A 17556-nucleotide genomic window follows, 5' to 3' on the forward strand; every position below is an offset into this window, starting at 1 on the left:
GCACTGGGATGAGGGTTAGTTCACAGGGCTCGGGTCAGCCTTCTGTCTTTAAATCAGCACATCTGCTCTGTGGTAAGATCCACTTTCAGATTACAGTGATTTCTGTGTGAAACTGTGATTTTTGTTCTCAGGTATGTCTAGTGTTAAATATGTATTGTCTGTTGACATTTAATGGAATACAGTGCAGATGGATGTTCTGAATCTCAGTGCAGTTTATCAATTTGAGATAATATAGGTGGTCAGATATTAATGACATTAATGAAGCTAGGTATGTTTATGTTGATATGTTTAGATTTATTTAAAAAAATATGTAGGTGTTGTGAATAACTGCGATTAACTTTCCTGGTCGAGCTCACTGTTTGATTATAGATTGATATCCACAATATACAGCCTCGGCCAAAAGTTTTGAGAATGACACAATATATATACATATATTTTTTTTTTTTTACAAAGCCTGCTGCCAAAGTTTTTATGTTGGCAATTTGAATATAGTCCAGAATGTCACGAAGAGTGATCAGATGAATTGCAATTAACCTGTTAAAAGGTTAATGTTAAAAGTCCCTGTTCGCCATAAAAAAAAACATTTCCACTGCATTTCAGCCCTGCCACAAAAGGACCAGCTGACATCATGTCAGTGATTCTCTTATTAACACAGGTGAGAGTGTTGATAAGGACAAGGCTAGAGATCACTCTGTCATGTTGATTGAGTTAGAATAAAAGACTGGAAGCTTTAGAATGAGGGTGGTGCTTGAAATCATTGTTCTTCCTTTGTTAACTATGGCTGCCTGCAAGGAAACACATGCAGTTATCATTGCTTTGTACAAAAAGGGATTCACAGGCAAGGATAATGCTGCTAGTAAGGTTGCACCTAAATCAATCATTTATCGGATCATCAAAAACTTCAAGGGGAGAGGTTCAATTGCTGTGAAGAAGGTTTCAGGGCACCCAAGAAAGTCCAGCAAGCACCAGGGTTGTCTCCTCAAGTTGAATGCTCAGGAATGGCAGCAGGCAGATGTGAGTGGACTTACTCAGAATTTTGCCTAAGAACACAACCATGAATAAAGAATGGTACAAAAACAACCTCAAGAGCAACTACTCCCAACCATCCAAGAACAGTTTGGTAAGGAACTATGCCTTTTCCAGCATGATGGAGCACCTTTCCATAGACAAAAGATATAATTAAGTGGCTCTGGGAACAAAACATAAACATTCTGGGTTCATGGCCAGGAAACTCCCCAGACCCATTAGCCGAGTTTCCACTGTCGGGCTAAAAACAAGCGTGTTAATGCGTGCTAGGGCCAGTCGTGTTTCCACTGTCACTTCCGATGCTTGATCGTGCCTCGCCGGGGCTTCCTCGGGGCCAACTGCCAGGGTTTTTGGCCCCACAAAAAACTTGGGCCAATGCTGGCCAGCTGGGGCTAGAGGAGTGGTTATGAACAAAGGCGGAGTTTCTCCGTGTCTGGAGAGCGTCAGCACCGCGGATGATTTCAGAAAGATAACAGCTATAACACCAGCATTAAAAACTTTTTAAAATAAGTTGAGCTCAAAACTCACTTTCAGTCATCAGTGAATGTTTGAAATGACTTGATCCGATGTGTATTATAATCACTAAACAAGGCAGAAATATTTATAAGCGATGCAAAAGACTAAACGCTAAACATTAATGTTACCTTAGTAAACATGATAAATGCAACCACTTGGAGAAATCAGACGTCAGCTTCTTATTCTCTATCACAATCGTGAATTTATTTAGTAACTTATATTAACTGTCATAAGTCTCGTCTCGAGAGTTTAACTCCACGTAGCCTATCATAAAAATATAATAATGTTATTTGTTTGGGAGATTTTTTAAAGATAGAGATATAATCATTCATTCAAAATGTGACGTATAGGCTACTGCTACAAATGAACAGAAAACAGACTCGAGTGAATAAGCAGGCTATTTTTATAACGCTTAAGCGTTAAAAATAAATAGAATAGAAATAAAACATTTATTTCTGTGTGACTTATTTTGAGTTCTGATAAATTAATTCATTATGATCAATGTATCACTTACTCTGTAGTAAAACATTGGTGCTTTTGAATTTAAATATTTAACAAAGCATGCAAACAAATGGACGCTTTTATCATGTTTGTTTTATGATCGCGCATATTCCAGTGACTTATTTCTTAGTTTTCTGATAACTTCTCTTTGTTGGTGACATGATGGGGTTTCGTGACGTTGTTCCTGAGAGGCGTGTAAAGGGCGTGTTTTAGTGAAGCGCAGCGGTGCTTCAGGACCGACTGTGGAAAAGCTGCGCTATTCTGGCATCGGTGCTATTGGCCCGAGGCTATTAGCCCCACCTGGCCCGTTTTAAGCCCTGGCTCGCACTGGCCCGACAGTGGAAACACGGCTATTGAGAACTTATGGTCAATCCTCAAGAGAGGGGTGGACAAACAAAAACCCACACATTCTGACAAACTTCAAGCATTGAATATGCAAGAATGGGCTGCCATCAGTCAGGATATGGCCCTGAAGTTGATCGACAGCATGCCAGGGTGAATTGCAGAGGTCTTGAAAAAGAAGGGTCAATACTGAAAATAGTATTTGCATAAAATTATTTTCATTGTCAATAAAAGCCTTTGACACTTATGAAATTCTTGTATTTATACTTCAGTATACCATAGCACGGCTGTGGCTACGGCTGTATGCTCAAGTAGAGGTTTCGTCATTCAAAGTAAAGTTTTTGTCATACAGTGTAATGCAAATTTTCTGTTATTCTGTCATCCATTATACAGTATATTACAGTATCACTGTATAGATAGCAATTTGTTAAATAAGGAATTTATATATTTTAATGCATTTTCTGTGTGTGTTACTGATTTATTTTAGATTTAGTTTTTAGGCACTGCATGCAAAGCCAGTAGCTATAAAATAATATCTTAAGAATCAGAATAATAGCTAATCAATGTTTCTGAAAAGAGAGTATACCATGCTACTGTGATTATTATTTTTCAACATCAGCTTCTGCTGTCAGTTACTCAGTTACTAACTAAATAAATGATATAGACTAATACTATAAACATTTCAACAATATATTTTCTGCCTTTTTGGCAAAACATCATTGAGTGAAACAAACCATCGTTATTCCGCATAACAGATTTATTTTTACATTATTAAAATATACAAAAAATTTGTATAGTGATCTGATCATACAAAATTGTATTATTATTTGAAAGATTTTCACTTCTTTCTTTCCTTTCCATTTCCTCTAAAACCTTGTTGCTTACAAGAACAGTGGGTAAAACCTGAAGAATATTGGCAAAGTATAAAGATTTAATAGATCAAGTAGTTAGTATTTTGGTGCATTTTAATAAGTCATTCAATGATTCTTGCTCTAAATATGACTGACTAGATTTGGTTTGGGGTATATAATATTGTTACACTATAAAATTGTTTAACTGAATAGCATTTTAGTGGATGTCTATTGTAAATCATTGTAAAAATATATGATTGCCATGCTTTTTTTTTCTTGCTTATAAAAATAAAATTCCCCAGGACACATTCTAATTTGGAAAAACAAAATGTAAAATGTAATACAAAAAAAGTTCTAGACTATGACGACAAAGTCTGTGAAAGTCACGCCCATTTGTGATGCTCTCTGCCCCATTAGCATATAATATGCAGCCCAGAGTGAGAAGCTGCGGTCCGCCATTACTGTTCTCTTGCTGTAGCTGCTGGAGATACTATACTAATACTATGCTTTGTGCTAACATTTTACACCAGACTGCCTCACAAACGAGGGTCAGTTCAGCGCTGGAGTTGTGCAAAGATTGCTTCTGAAAGAGGGATCAATACCAACGCTTCATGTGCAAATGTCCAGACAAAGTAAGAATCACGCATCATATTTTGTTTTCCAAAAAAGCTTCTTGGTTCTCTGTAAGGCTTCTGTTGCTAAAGCTATCATTGTCTCAGCCTGTTTGCACTAATGCTGCCTTTACGTGCTACAAGAATGATTGTGTGAATAGGAATGTGATAGTTAAAAATTTGTGTTTGGAAGCAATGTGTGAGGTCAGTAACCCAATCACAGTAACACCTGTCTGCCGCGAGCATGAATTTGAAGCTCCACACTCATCTGAGAAGGGAGTAGGGTTGCCAGGTTATCACAATAAAACCCTCCCGCGGACATGGAAAGCAACCCGCGGCAACAGTGTTAAAGAAGCCCAAATCCGCGGGACTTGGCAACATTGGAGGGGAGGCGGGAGCACCCGCTCATTTTCATTTAAAGGGGACATACACATAAACAGAGCATTTTGGCTCATACCCTAAAAGTGGCAATTTCAAGAAGCTATAAAGCTATAAAAAGCTATAAAAAATAAAGTGTTGTATTTTGAGACAAAACTTAACAAACACACCTTAGGGACAACAGAGAACAATTTAAAATATTGAATCAAATGCATTCTATGGCACCTTTAAAGTGTAATATAATTAATGCATGAAAACCTTATTTCATCTTTCACCCAGATTCATGGAAAATAAAAGTTGAATTTTTTATGAATATACTAACCACTCTTTTTAAAATAATGAAAGTGGATGAGGATTGTTTTAAAGTGATACAAAACCCCTATAAAATATAATAAAGAGGTCAAATCATGCACAATATTAGGTATTATAATTTAAAGCATTTTATTCAATTATGCTGTATATATTTTTTTCTGATAGAGAGAGCTAATCTTTTCCTCTGCCTGCACTAGTAGTACTGCTGTAACCTTTTTTCTAATTAAATTTATACATCAGAAATGTTCTCATGAGAGAGAGAGAAACTGGGATAGGAAGGAGGGGCAGCAAGGGAAAGGAAGAGAGAATGCTGAAGATAGTGAGAAATAGAAAGAAAGAAAGAGTGAGCCAGAGCTGTTACAGAACAGCCTGGAGTCATTTGAGCGCTACTAGAGGACTTCAGGAAACATGGATTTAATCTTTGCTTTCCACATCCCTTCGCTAGAAAGATAAAAAGAAGGAAATAAAACGCTAGGAACGAATGAATATAGGAATAGCCACAGGAGAAAGCAGCAAGAATCTTTGCAATTATATGTGAAAAGAAAAGGTGAATATGACAGAAAAATGCAGTTCCTAGAACGCTTAAAGCTTACAACATGCCTACGCTCAGACTTTTGTTTACAAAGTCACTTTTTATTGATTTTTTTGGGGTCTTTTACTCTTCACAAAGAAAGTGAGGAAATATTGAATTATAATGTATTAATCCCTAAATTCCCTACATATATGTGTGTGTATATACAGTACACACATTAAAAACAATATTTGAAATATAAAAATATTTAAAAATGTACCGTAAATGCATTTTATTGCCTTCAGTGTCAAAAATCAATGTTAAAGGGATTGTAATATTTTGAATATGGATATTTTTCTTACAAATACACATTAATTCGCTACAGGAGGCCTTTGTTCACCCACCGGATCCATGCAAGACAGTTTTTTTTTTTTTTTTTATGAATGGGCGTTTCTTATTTAACTTCTTTTGGACTGATGCATGCAACACCTGCTGAGTGGCATTAAACAGCTTGAAAGATCAAAGACAATTCTCAATAATAAAACTCCAGCTGGATTAGTCTAAAAGAAGAAAATCATATACACCTAGGATAACTTGAGGGTGAGAAATGTATGGGCTTTTCATTTCTGGGTGAACTAACCCTTTAAGTCAGCATTAGATGATGGTAAAGATAATAATGTAATAGTGCAAATGAGCATTACATATATCTGATGACTAAAAAAAAAAAAAACAGTGTGGAACCAGAGCATCATGCATCCCTTAGAAAGTTTATTATAAAACATATGTGATGATATGGCACTTTCAACATTCCTCTGTTTGTATGAATGGATTGAAATGAACTAATGATGTGAGTGAGTTTGGGGTGGGGCTACTTGTTTTTTCAACTTATGGCAGGAATGACAAACTTCCCCTGAATAACCAAAGACAAACACAGAATATCATCAATGGCATCCTACAAACACAGATGTTATATAAATGTTAAATAACACATAATGCTTAGTCCATGGTCTTTAGTCTTATCACATTAAGTATATTGATAATGTTTTTGCTATGTGCTGCACGACTAAACAATCAATTGCATTCCGCCAATGTATTGATACAGGGTCAAAGGTTATAACCCGTAAACCACTAGAAAATTTCAGCGAGTCACTCACGATTGCCATAATCCATATGATCGGGTTTCACTGAATCAGTCTATTGATTATGTCAGTAGAGGCTTTTCATCTGTGTTCAGGTGCGTCTGTGGTCCCCTTCATGTTTATAGGCAGTGAATAGGAATAGACCATTTGTTCAAAGCATTTTGGTAAGGTCTGTGCGAAACGTGAACTAAGGCACAATGGTTTCACTTCATCAGAAGCCAGAGTCTTTTACATAATATTTACAATGTCGAATGCCAGCCTCTGCATGGAAGACAAGCGCATCCAGTTGGAATGTTGAGCAAGAGAGTGACAAAGCTCAATGTCTTTTAAGTTTTGATTAGAAGAGAAAGTCCAAGTCCAGAATATTGCTAAATGTTGGCACTGGCAGTGGTCGATGCAGTCTGAGGATGGAGAATGTGTGTTATTCCGGGGTCGAGTTTAATCTCAAAGGACTTTTGAGGGAGGAAGGGCAGGGCGGAGAGTCAGCAATGTCTACAGTATTTACCCCCATCTTTTTCAGTGACGATTCATCCGTGACAGAGATGGAGCGAGTGTAGCTGGGGCGCTTTGGAGGAGCAGAGTCTGGGAAGCAGAGAAGAAGAGTTTTTGTCACAAGTGCTTCTGATTTACCATACCATGCTGCAAAAGTGTTGTTAGATGAGTCATGATGACTTCCATTTTAATAATGAAGAAGCATCTGCTGATTAAACTGTAACAGTTGTGATGCAGTATAAAACGTTCACCAACAGAGGGCAGTGTGGACACTGAGAGAGGACAGTTAGTTCACATTGTTAAATCTACATTCCATTCCATTTACATTTATTCATTTGGCAGACACTTTTATCCAACGCGTGTATTCAAGCGGTACATTTTATCAATTGCTCTGTTTTTCTTGGGAATCGAACCCATGACCGTGGCGTTGCTAGTGCCACACTCTAGTTTAAGCTACAGGAAGGCTTAAATCTGTTCACACTCAAATTTGAATATGGAAATGTTAGAATGAAAATGAATTAAAAATACTTTTGGTTCTGCACTACTTCTAGGCCATTGAAAAAACCCAATTTTGTGATACATTCTGTTGATTTTGCCATGAATATAGCCATTGCTGCTGATTTGATGTTAAATCATAAATAAGTAAATCCAAGAAGTTCATTGCTAGTAGTATAATTTCAGCATACCTGTGCAGGTAATGTCACTATTGAGTTTGCTGTTGGTTTCCTCCTGCTGTTTTTTCTCGTACTCTCTCACCTGCTCGATTGTCATTCCTGCATGCACAAATATTGGTTATGCATTTACTGTGTATTTGTGAAGGATTAAGATAGATAACGTACATGTCGGGTACCAAACAAGGGATCAGGATTCGTGTGTGTATAACAGAGCATGTGGTTAATTATGGTAATGAAGCATTGCAATACATCTCATTTACCATGCCACTCGTCAATCCATGCCACCGCCTGTCTGTGTCCCACCAACAGAATGTCACGAATGTTCTATGATGAATCATAAACATGCCACAATATGACAGATGATGGGATTACATGACTAAACAGCATGATGTAATGCATGGGATGTTATGGTCAGTACCCTGTGAATGAAGTCCTCTGTTCGCCCCTGGAAGCCATAGACCTCAAAACTACAGGAGACTCTCTTGTAGGAGCACATGATGGGTTTAGTGGTGTCCCTCCAGCCTTCCACTAGGGGTCCCCGGCCTGTTTTCTGTGACACCCAGTTGCTCAGATCCTATTTGTTTTAAGAACATACACATTACCTGCTGAGTGAGTGGATCATTGCTTGTTCTTGTGGTGTGTGTGTGTGTGTGTGTGCATAAATTACTATCCAGGGTGACATTACATTTCACAGTGGATCATGTGGTGACCCATTTTTAAAGCGTTAGAGGCACAAATCTCATTCTTTTGGTAGTGAGACCGTTTAGATATGTTTGATTAAGTATTATCTAAAATGAACCTAGCATTAATAGGGGGCAGTATTATATTTTGGTATCAGAACTGTTTTAAATGAGTGGTTCGGTTTTAAACAATGAAAATCTTTTACTACACGATCTGGAATTGATATTCAGTTAATTGTCATACAAGCTGTTATGAATAATTAACTCATTTTAATTAGCAGAAATGTAATAGTTAGATGTTTCACTGTTGGTGCATGCGTTGATTGTCTCCTGTTACAACAAGTGTAAAATTTCCTTAAAATTGTGACATAAGAATTAACATAATTTGGACCCTTTTAAAGCTTGACAAGTGAATAATTTGACCCCCCCTCTCAATATTTATGCAAATTGTAATGTTGATTTAATTTATCAAGTTAGACATTTAACTTATATTGTAACAATTGTCAAAAAGTAAAAAAAAAAAATGTTTCTATTAATAGGAAATAAACGCTTAGTAACTACAAACCAACTTTTGGTCATTAACTAGCTAGCTCCCATTTTTACCTATTTAGCATTGATTTATTATTTTAGCAATTTGTAATAATATAATATAATATAATATAATATAATATAATATAATATAATATAATATAATATAATATAATATAATATAATATAATATATCCCTACTTGGTGTATCTCAGCTGTTTTTTCACTGAAAACTGTAATCCTTTGGATTTGTCTTATTCCTAACTTGGCAATGTATCTGAGGCTGCGGATGACTGAATATAAGAGTGTAACATGGAAACATGCTTTCCTCTGATGTATTGTTTTGTCCACTGTAAAAGCAGCAGATTCAACCGAACTGTGTCTCTAAGTAGAGCACACTTAGGAATGAGGTTTTTATCTGACGCTTGTCTTGTGGTTTTTGCTTCTGTACTTGTGTGCACTGACTCATATCTCTGTTGTGTCATTTAAATGCTAGCTTTGAAGACATTTGCACTGCTGCAAGGGCGTAAAGACCAGAACACAGTACACTCAATGCTTATTTGTGAGTCAAAGTTGTTCACCATTCTGATCTGAACTGGGAATTTAATTCCAATTCAAACCTTGATCGATGTTGTTTTTAATAATACATTTTAACAATACATAAAATATTTTATAAATAATTAAAAACATTAAATTATATTAACAATGATACTTACATTGTTTTCTGAAAACAATGTGACTGAACTTAAAAAAAAAAAAAACAAACAAAAAAAAACAAGTCCAGTGTGGAAAGATGTAAAAAAATTTTACTGTTTGATTCTGCCTTTTATATGTAAGTAAATCAGATAAATCACAACTACTTTTCTGTTGATTTTAATACACTAACGATATAAAGCCTGTTAAATAATTTAGATAAAACAACATGATGTCTTTAATGTCACCTTTAATATTTATCTCAAAAATATAATTTGGTCTTTATACTTATAGATATATAATTGCTTTATATTTTAGGAAGGGAGTCTCTCTCAAGAGGATCATTATATTGAGAGCATACTTTGCATCGAAAACTTTGAAAACCCCAATTTAGTGTCCTATGGCGTGTTGACAATTCAACATTCAAATGAGCCCATTTTGACCCAACCCAGATTTTATTTTGCAATGTATTTATGCTTATATGAATGTATATTTACCTCAGCCTTCTTATAATGCTTGTCAGGGATTGGATCACTCAAAATATCTAAAAAGCAGACACTGTCCTTTGGAGTGAGGTCATCACCAAACACCTGCACAGGAAACATCAGACTGAATGGTCAGACAAATCCAACGATATACCAAAGAACACACTGCTTTCTTATTCCAGCGAGTCCCAAATGTCCAAGTGAAAAATGACAATGCAACTTAAAGTTTAGTTAACATAGAAAAATACAAATGCACCAACTTCTGCATCTGATTGAAGACAAGGGAAAGTTGTTTCAGTGCTCTGAGCGATCTTCATATAAAATACCACACAATGCAACCGGTTAAACATTCTGTAGCCCATTACAGAACCGTGACACTCTACATAACAGAAGACCGTAGGGTGTAAGCAGAGACTCTGAGCTAATGCAAAAAAAAACGTGGAAACGAGTGCAAAATCAAGCCTACTATAGGCAGAAGTACTGAATTATGCAAACTACTGCAGGCCAGCAGAGAAAGAAAGCAGATAAGAAGTCTTAACTTAAACAAAGGTTTCCTTGACTGTGCAGCATTGCAGGTGCTTTTTGCACCCGCTGGAATCTAAGAGAATGATTAAAAAAAATAAGCAATTAAGAAAATAAGGGCTTCTCCATTTTGTCTCTTTTTAGTCTTTTTAAGTTGTTTTGGTTAAAAAAATAATGTAAGTAATTTACAGATTCCTGCTCTTTTTCTCCTCTGTTCTTTCTCATTTGTCTTTTTTATCTGCAGTCTCCTCGTGAGAAAAGCTGTTGCAATATTTCCTGTTCCTCTCGTCTAATGTGATGAGTTGCACCAGTATTATTTTCATTTGCTTGATTGTGATGGAGTTGCTGTGTGAATGTGCCTGTATGCAAAACGGATATCTTGTAGTTCATTTTGTGTTTGTGTAATACACTCTCAGAAAAAAAGGTACAAAAGCTGTAACTTTTTCAAAAGGTACACCTTTGTACAGTGTCATTTACCCCTAAAGCATGCACTTTAGTACCTCAAAGGTGCATGTTAGTACCTTTTGAAAGGGTACTGTGCCAGTGAGTTTTTGTACTCATTTTTTGTATTATAAATTTAAGTGTAAAGTATGCGAATGAGGGTGTATCTGCTGCTATATGTGGTGAGAAAGTTGGGTCAGTCAGAGGAAACCATATCAATTACAAAGTATCAATAACAAAACTCTCCCACCATCTCCCTCACACGTTCTTTTGCACAGGCAGACTTGGTCGTAAATCTCTGAGCCGCTTTGTGGCAAGTTGGATCTTGTTTAAGTCGTATTTTTCATTTTTTAATAACAGAGAGCACTCCGGGGCACAATTGCCTCTCTCTCTTTCATTCGGTGCATGCAGAGAAACACACTGCAAACCAGTAATAACTCAACTCATCACAGTAAGTACTAAGTAAAAACTCTGAATGACAACACGGCTAAATCAATTCTCTGTTTGTTCACTTTAAAGCAGGAGTCTCTCATTACCTGAAGGACAGTTGAAAAAAAAATGATTTTACAATATAAAACTTATGCAGTTATTAGTGCACTTTTGTGGTTATTGATGTATGGAAAGACCTTGGAGCGACTCATGGGAGTGTATTTCCTGAGAACTGCAATTTTTCCCCATTAAACCCCATTAAGATACCAGAAACATTTGATGTCATGGTAAGAAGATATTTCAAAACAGATGCACAGTTTTAAAAGTCTGGCCGGTACTGATAAGATGAAGATTATTTTAAGGGTAGTGGCTTATGGCCGATATAAAAAAATTCAGCAGTTTTGTCAAAATGAATACAATATAAAAGACTTCAAACTCAAATAATTTAAATTCTAAATTAATTAACAAAATAATAGTGAACAGTATGGAAAATGGATATTATTATTAGTTTTTTAAATTTGTGTTTAAAATTAAATAAAAATAATTTAAAAATAATTGTTTAATTATTTGTGTTTTTAAAGATTAACCCTGAGTGTAAAAATGTCATCTTAATGTAAAAACCTGAGAAATTAACTTGTCTACTCTAATATCTAACTATATCTCTAATATTGTCCATTATCAGATATTGATACCAATATATTTTGCAGTAACAATATATATATATGATATTAAGACCACAAATAAAAATAATCCAATTTGCATACTTGTTAATGAAATAATTTTGTTTCAGAAGGGCAAAATAAATTGCTGTTTTTGAAAGAAGTTTCTTATGATCACTAAGGCTGCATTTAATTGAATAAAATACAGTAAAAACAATTCGAATATTTGTACAATTAAAAATATATTAATATAATCCTGTGATAGCAAAACTGAATTTGAGTGTTGACCCCAATCTTCTGAATTGTAGAGTAGCTGCGCTTGAGCACCAAAAATACAAAATGTGGTATTCATTAACTGAAGGCACATACTGTAACAGTGAGTTCTGGGTTAAACTGCCCTGTTGATTTAAATACAAGAGTCCTAGTTTTGCTACACGTGTCTGAGAAAAATGACCTATACCAGTTTGAGGCCCTGCTTTGGAAGCATTGGTGTCTTATGTCACAGGAGGAAGGTGGAGTGTTTGGATCGCGCCTGAATGTTACTACTGAGTGATTCAGAGACAGACACAAGTACAATGACTGTTTACGTGTGCTGCTGATGAATGGTCCTCCTTTAAGAGGATTATCTCCTGTAAGAACACACACTGTGTCTGAGTGTGAGTGTGAGTGTGTGTGCATGTGTGTTGCCATCTCTCACTCACATTTTCACTGCAACCGTTGTCATTCTTAAAGCTCGTCTCAATCCTGACATGGAACCTCGGTAGGAAGGAACACTTTTGGAAAGAGTAAAGATATAAGAGAGGGGAAAAACGAGAAGGAGAGAGAGAGAAGTGATTATGCTGGATGCTCAGTGGGTCCAGAGCAAACTGCATGAGTTTGAGCTGACATCTGAGAATACTTACCGTGTACTCTTTAGTAAAACACCAGTGGACGGAGAAGGAGAGAGGAATGCAGAGAAGAAATATGGTGTTATGTCACAGCTGGTGCATTGAACAGACAAGATGGATGTACGTGCCATGTGATGGTACGTTAATATTCAAACACTGGTGTATTTATTGTAACATAATGCTTAAACTGACCTGTTATGGTGTAAGGGTAGAAGTTCCAGGCAGTTTCCGTGATATAAAAAACCATGGGAACAAACTTTCTTATCCAGGTTGGCAGTTTGCTGGACAGAGACAAAAAGAGAAACATGAGAACATCCTTTGACACAAGAGACATGTTGAACAAAGACATAAACAGCGCGTGCTTAATGGATGTGTGTATGCTAGTTAGTGCTAATTTGGCTAATATAATGCAGTAACGCAACATGCAGTGTAACAGTTGAACTTAGCGTGTGATCACAAGGAAAACTTTTAAAATTGATCATCCTTTGAAATATTTCTTTTGAAGTCGGTGGGCAAAAAAAAAAAAATCTTAGTAGATTGAAAGACTAGAGGAGTGTTTTATATTTCTCCATGCAGTGTATTTGGACACTTCTGTTAAAGGCCTACTTATTAAAGATGTGCGTTATGTTCAATTTGTTACCATTAGTTAATGTTTTACTCTACAACTGGTATCACAAACTCACAATGAACAATACTTTTACAGCATTTATCAACCTAGATTAATGTTAATTTCTACATTATCTTGATTGATGTTAGATTCTACCATACATTTTCAGCATTTCAAGTTGTACGGAGCAGTCGTGGCCTAACGGTTGGAGAGTCTGACTTGTATTAAGTTAAGATGTCAAACCGCTGTCACAATAGCTATACGGCTCACTTCCAGAGGTGTCTGGTGCCATCTGTCCCTTACAAAAACACAGTCAGAGTCCAAGAAACCCCACTACAGAGAGAGCGAGAGAGATAATGAACTCAGCACTGTGAGATAAGGCAGCACAGACAGCGCTTGAGATTTACAGCCTGAGGAACTGAGTGATGGATGGATGGACAGAGGATGAGAAGAGAGGGGTGGAGAAGAGAAGAAGTAGATCATTCACGGTCAGCCAGTTGTGTCAAGCACCACGCGTTCTCACACTCTCTCTTTCCCATTCCTGAAGTGACAGACTTTTCCACAGCGTGTCCCGCAGAACAGCACATTCCCACCAAACAACTGCCACTACATTACAATCCTCGGACGGTCGTTTCTTGACAATACAAGTTCAATTATTCTTAATTACAATGCAGCAGTTCGGCATGATGTGCTTGTAAACAGCATATAATGATCTCGTCTGCGGTAATATCAGCATTTGAATTAGACTCACATGCTCCACGATAAGATTTATTTGACCATTAGGAACTAATGCTCTGCCCTTTTGGTCTTTGCTAACACATTAATGGCTTGAAAAAATTGTTTTACTGCTAGAGGTGCAGTAATTCATATTCACAACAGCGTCTAATGACTGAGTGTGTATGTGTGTGTGTAAAGAACATACACACAAAAGGCAATTACTATAAGTGTGTGTGCATGTTCACGGCGTGGGATGATATCATACTGAATGTGTGCATGATCTTCTGTCGGACGGTTATGCTGATGTGTGTTTCTGCTTGAAGCCCGAGAGGAAGAGAGAAGGTGTTTTTGGAGGGATAGTGAGCGATGGACGGAGCTCTTCTGAATGTGTAAAGGTGTTAGCTGCAGTCATCAATAATAGCTGATCGCTGGCACGTTGGAAGATGGGTGATGTGAACCATGAAAGAAACATGATTGCTTATGCATGCGTGTGTGTGTGTGTGTGTTTGCGATCTCACCTGTTGAGGTAGATACGTTTCTCTGTCATCTGTCCGGCTCCATGTTTGGGGTCTGTGCAGGGTTCATTACGGACGACCTCCACCCCTTCGCCTCCCCCGCTCTGCTCACTGCTGTGCTTGCTGATCATGTATAACTGGCCGATCTTGTACTTTGGAAGAGAGAAAGAAACTGCTGACCTCTGTTTGTGACCTCATATGTTTCAGTTATCTTTTTTTTTTTTTTACTTGTTTTATAGGTGGGTTGAGCAAAATTTGAAGAAATTACTAAATCGGCCATATGAATGTTAAATTAGAATTTAAATCAGAATAACAGGAAGTTGAATTCTCATAATTCAAACAAATGTATCCAGTGTAAGTTTTGAAACAAAACATAATATATAATAGATATATTTTTCAGAGTTTAATGCTGTCAAATTAACACAGTAAGCCAAATTGTTTATATATATATATATATATATATATATATATATATATATATATATAATTATTTATTTAAATTTAATGTCTTAAGTAAATTGGAGCTTAATAGGAAATTGTTCTTCCATAATGATTCATTAAATGTAATATAAATATAACATCTATAAATTTATAATTATTTAAATTGTGCTGTTTTGCTGAAAGGCTTTGATCATTAATGTAAAATATCATTTAGTTTTATTTTAGAATGTGCTAACATGAAAATGCAAAATTGGTTGAGTATTGTTTTCTGAAGTAATACTAACAGAATAAAAATGTCATGTTTTTGAAGTCTACCATGATCCATGAAATGAAATACAATATTAATGTATAATATTAAAATATACATAATGAAAAATATTATAAGCATTATGTAATAACATATATTTTTTAAACTTAATGAGTTTAAAACTCCCATAAATACCAGACCCTTCCACTGAAACGTCACTCTTTGTCATAGAGTCTCATCTGCCATATGTTTTGTTTTGTTCTCTAAGACTAAAGTGTACTGGATACATAATGTTTCCCGTATGTTCTCCTGCAAAGCTGAGATGGCAGCACTGACAAGGTTCCCGCTCTTTTCAGACTAATTCTTTTGAAATCTGTTACAGTGAAAACTCACTCCAACAATCATTGTCACCGATGATGATGACAGACAGAGACCTTGAGGCTTGGAGAAAAAAGCTGTCTGTACGCAAAACAGAGCTACTCCAGAAAAAAGGGGGTGGTGCTCCTGTCTGGAAACTATGTGCTGATGTAGACCATAGACGAATTCTGAGGCAGACTTTAGGTCAGGTGTGCTTGTGTGGACTTGTCTGATCCGAACGAGCACAAGTTGGCTACTCAAAGGCGAAACACAGACCGCCTAAACAGCCCCTGACCCCCTTGTAGAAATTCCAAGCTGCTTGTGGTTAAAGGCCTTTGTGTTTTGTTCCTAGCCTTGAGGTGAACAACTCACTCCTGCCTTCAAAATGAAAGGACGTAACTGGTCAGACCCGTTTAGGTAAAGAAAACGGCTGAAATGGAGATATCAATAAAACAATACAACCCAGAGACATGTACACAGAACTACATTAAGGTTTCATCTGCGTAAACAGAGTGGAAAAAAAAAAAAATCTTTTTAAGGTTTGCTTTCATACACACTAATCATAGGGACAGCTGCTGCACATGCAAACATATGGACGCACACGCAAACATGTTAAAAGTTACAAACTTACCTCATCGACAGTGAGCGGCATGCATATCCGGTATTCTTTCATCAACATGGTTTGGTTTAAACGGGCTTTGTTTTATCCTTTTGTCTTTCTTTCTTTTTTCTGTTTCTCTTAAGCGTCTGTTTCCTATTTTCAAACTGTCTCAGGGTATGAAACTGTCAAGCGGTTTCCGTAAAGTGGTGGTGCACCCCTCTTCCTCTCTCACTTTACTGATGTCAGAGCTGGTCCTGTGAACTCTGCCAATGTGTAGCCGCTGTGTTTATTTTATTGTGCTCATAGTCTCTGTCTTTTGTCTGTCCTTCCTTCTTTCCTGGCTCTCTGTCATGAATGTACGCGCTTCCTTGGCATTCAGTTGTTCCGTTCTGTTTTTCATTTATGTTTTAATGTGATATTGCAGAAAAAAACTGAAGCTTCCTCTCTCTACTTCTGTCAGAGAGGAAAACAGACTGCAGTTTTTATGTGTAACCTTGCCATGTTCTTAGCCCCGCCTTCTTCCCTCCCCTCTTCTCTGTTCTGTGTGCATTCTTTTCTTGTGTACTTATCTTTATTCTTTCTCTCCTCCCTCCTCTACATGATTTTACTTTACTCAGCTGATTTTCCAGCACAGTACAAGTTCTCCGTCTGTTTCATTTACTGTACTCACAATCCTAGTTTCATTTTCTCTCTCTAGTTTTTGTTCTGCTCTCTTTATATCAGTATAAATTCACTTTGCCCCAGAATAAACAATCACACTCTGTTTACCATACAAAATGCACTGACCTGTAGTCTGTAGTGTCCTTTCTGCCAGACAGAAAGTCTGTGTGCGTGTGAGAGGTTTACACTAATGTTCCAAAGTCAATAAGCTTTGTTTATAGAATGAAACTAATACTTTTATTCAGCAAGGATGAATTAAACTGATAAAAGTGGACAGTAAAGACTTTTATATTGTTAGAAAAGATTTATATTTCAAATAATTATCTTCTTTTTAACTTTCTATTCATCGAAAAATCTGGAAAACAAAAAAGTTGAAAAGAAAAATAATAATAAAATAAAATCATTATCAATCATCATTAATATTAATAAGAAATGTTTATTTTATGATTTGTTTCTGATCGGTCAGATGACACTAAGAACTTGTTTAATGGCTAATGAAAATTCAAATTCAAATTGCATTGTAAAATATTTTCAAGTAGAAAGTGGTTATTTTAAATTTTAATAATATTTTACAATAGTAGTGTTTTTTTTTTTTTGTTGATCAAATAAATGTGTCGTTATTTACATAAGATACTTCTTTCGAGAGCATTTACAAAATCTTACAGACCCCAAACAGTTGATACTAAATGCATGAAATGACATAAAGTCGAAATTTAATGATATTGTAATGAAGA

The 17556-nt window shown here is 36.2% G+C and overlaps 1 protein-coding gene across 3 annotated transcripts; it reads right to left on the bottom strand.

The window, feature by feature from the left end:
- Positions 1 to 5149: 5149 nt before the first annotated feature.
- Positions 5150 to 16823, bottom strand: LOC113059933 (cytoplasmic phosphatidylinositol transfer protein 1-like). Of its 3 annotated transcripts, none has more exons than XM_026228637.1 (11): positions 16193 to 16823; positions 14520 to 14668; positions 12870 to 12958; positions 12693 to 12700; positions 12492 to 12563; positions 9752 to 9844; positions 7772 to 7927; positions 7614 to 7677; positions 7366 to 7452; positions 6693 to 6769; positions 5150 to 6588 (listed from the first exon to the last, which is right to left on the bottom strand). In XM_026228637.1, exons 1-11 carry the CDS (start codon positions 16238 to 16240, stop codon positions 6556 to 6558), a joined length of 876 nt encoding a protein of 291 aa, XP_026084422.1. In that variant the 5' UTR covers positions 16241 to 16823; the 3' UTR covers positions 5150 to 6555. The 3 variants fall into 3 exon arrangements, with proteins under 3 accessions (XP_026084422.1, XP_026084421.1, XP_026084420.1); XM_026228636.1 differs by adding an exon at positions 15598 to 15939 and having other exon boundaries at positions 5150 to 6769; positions 16193 to 16818; XM_026228635.1 differs by having other exon boundaries at positions 5150 to 6769; positions 16193 to 16808.
- Between the last annotated feature and the right edge of the window lie 733 nt (positions 16824 to 17556).

Source organism: Carassius auratus, chromosome 41 (genome assembly GCF_003368295.1).
Source record: "Carassius auratus strain Wakin chromosome 41, ASM336829v1, whole genome shotgun sequence".
Classification (NCBI taxonomy): domain Eukaryota; kingdom Metazoa; phylum Chordata; class Actinopteri; order Cypriniformes; family Cyprinidae; genus Carassius; species Carassius auratus.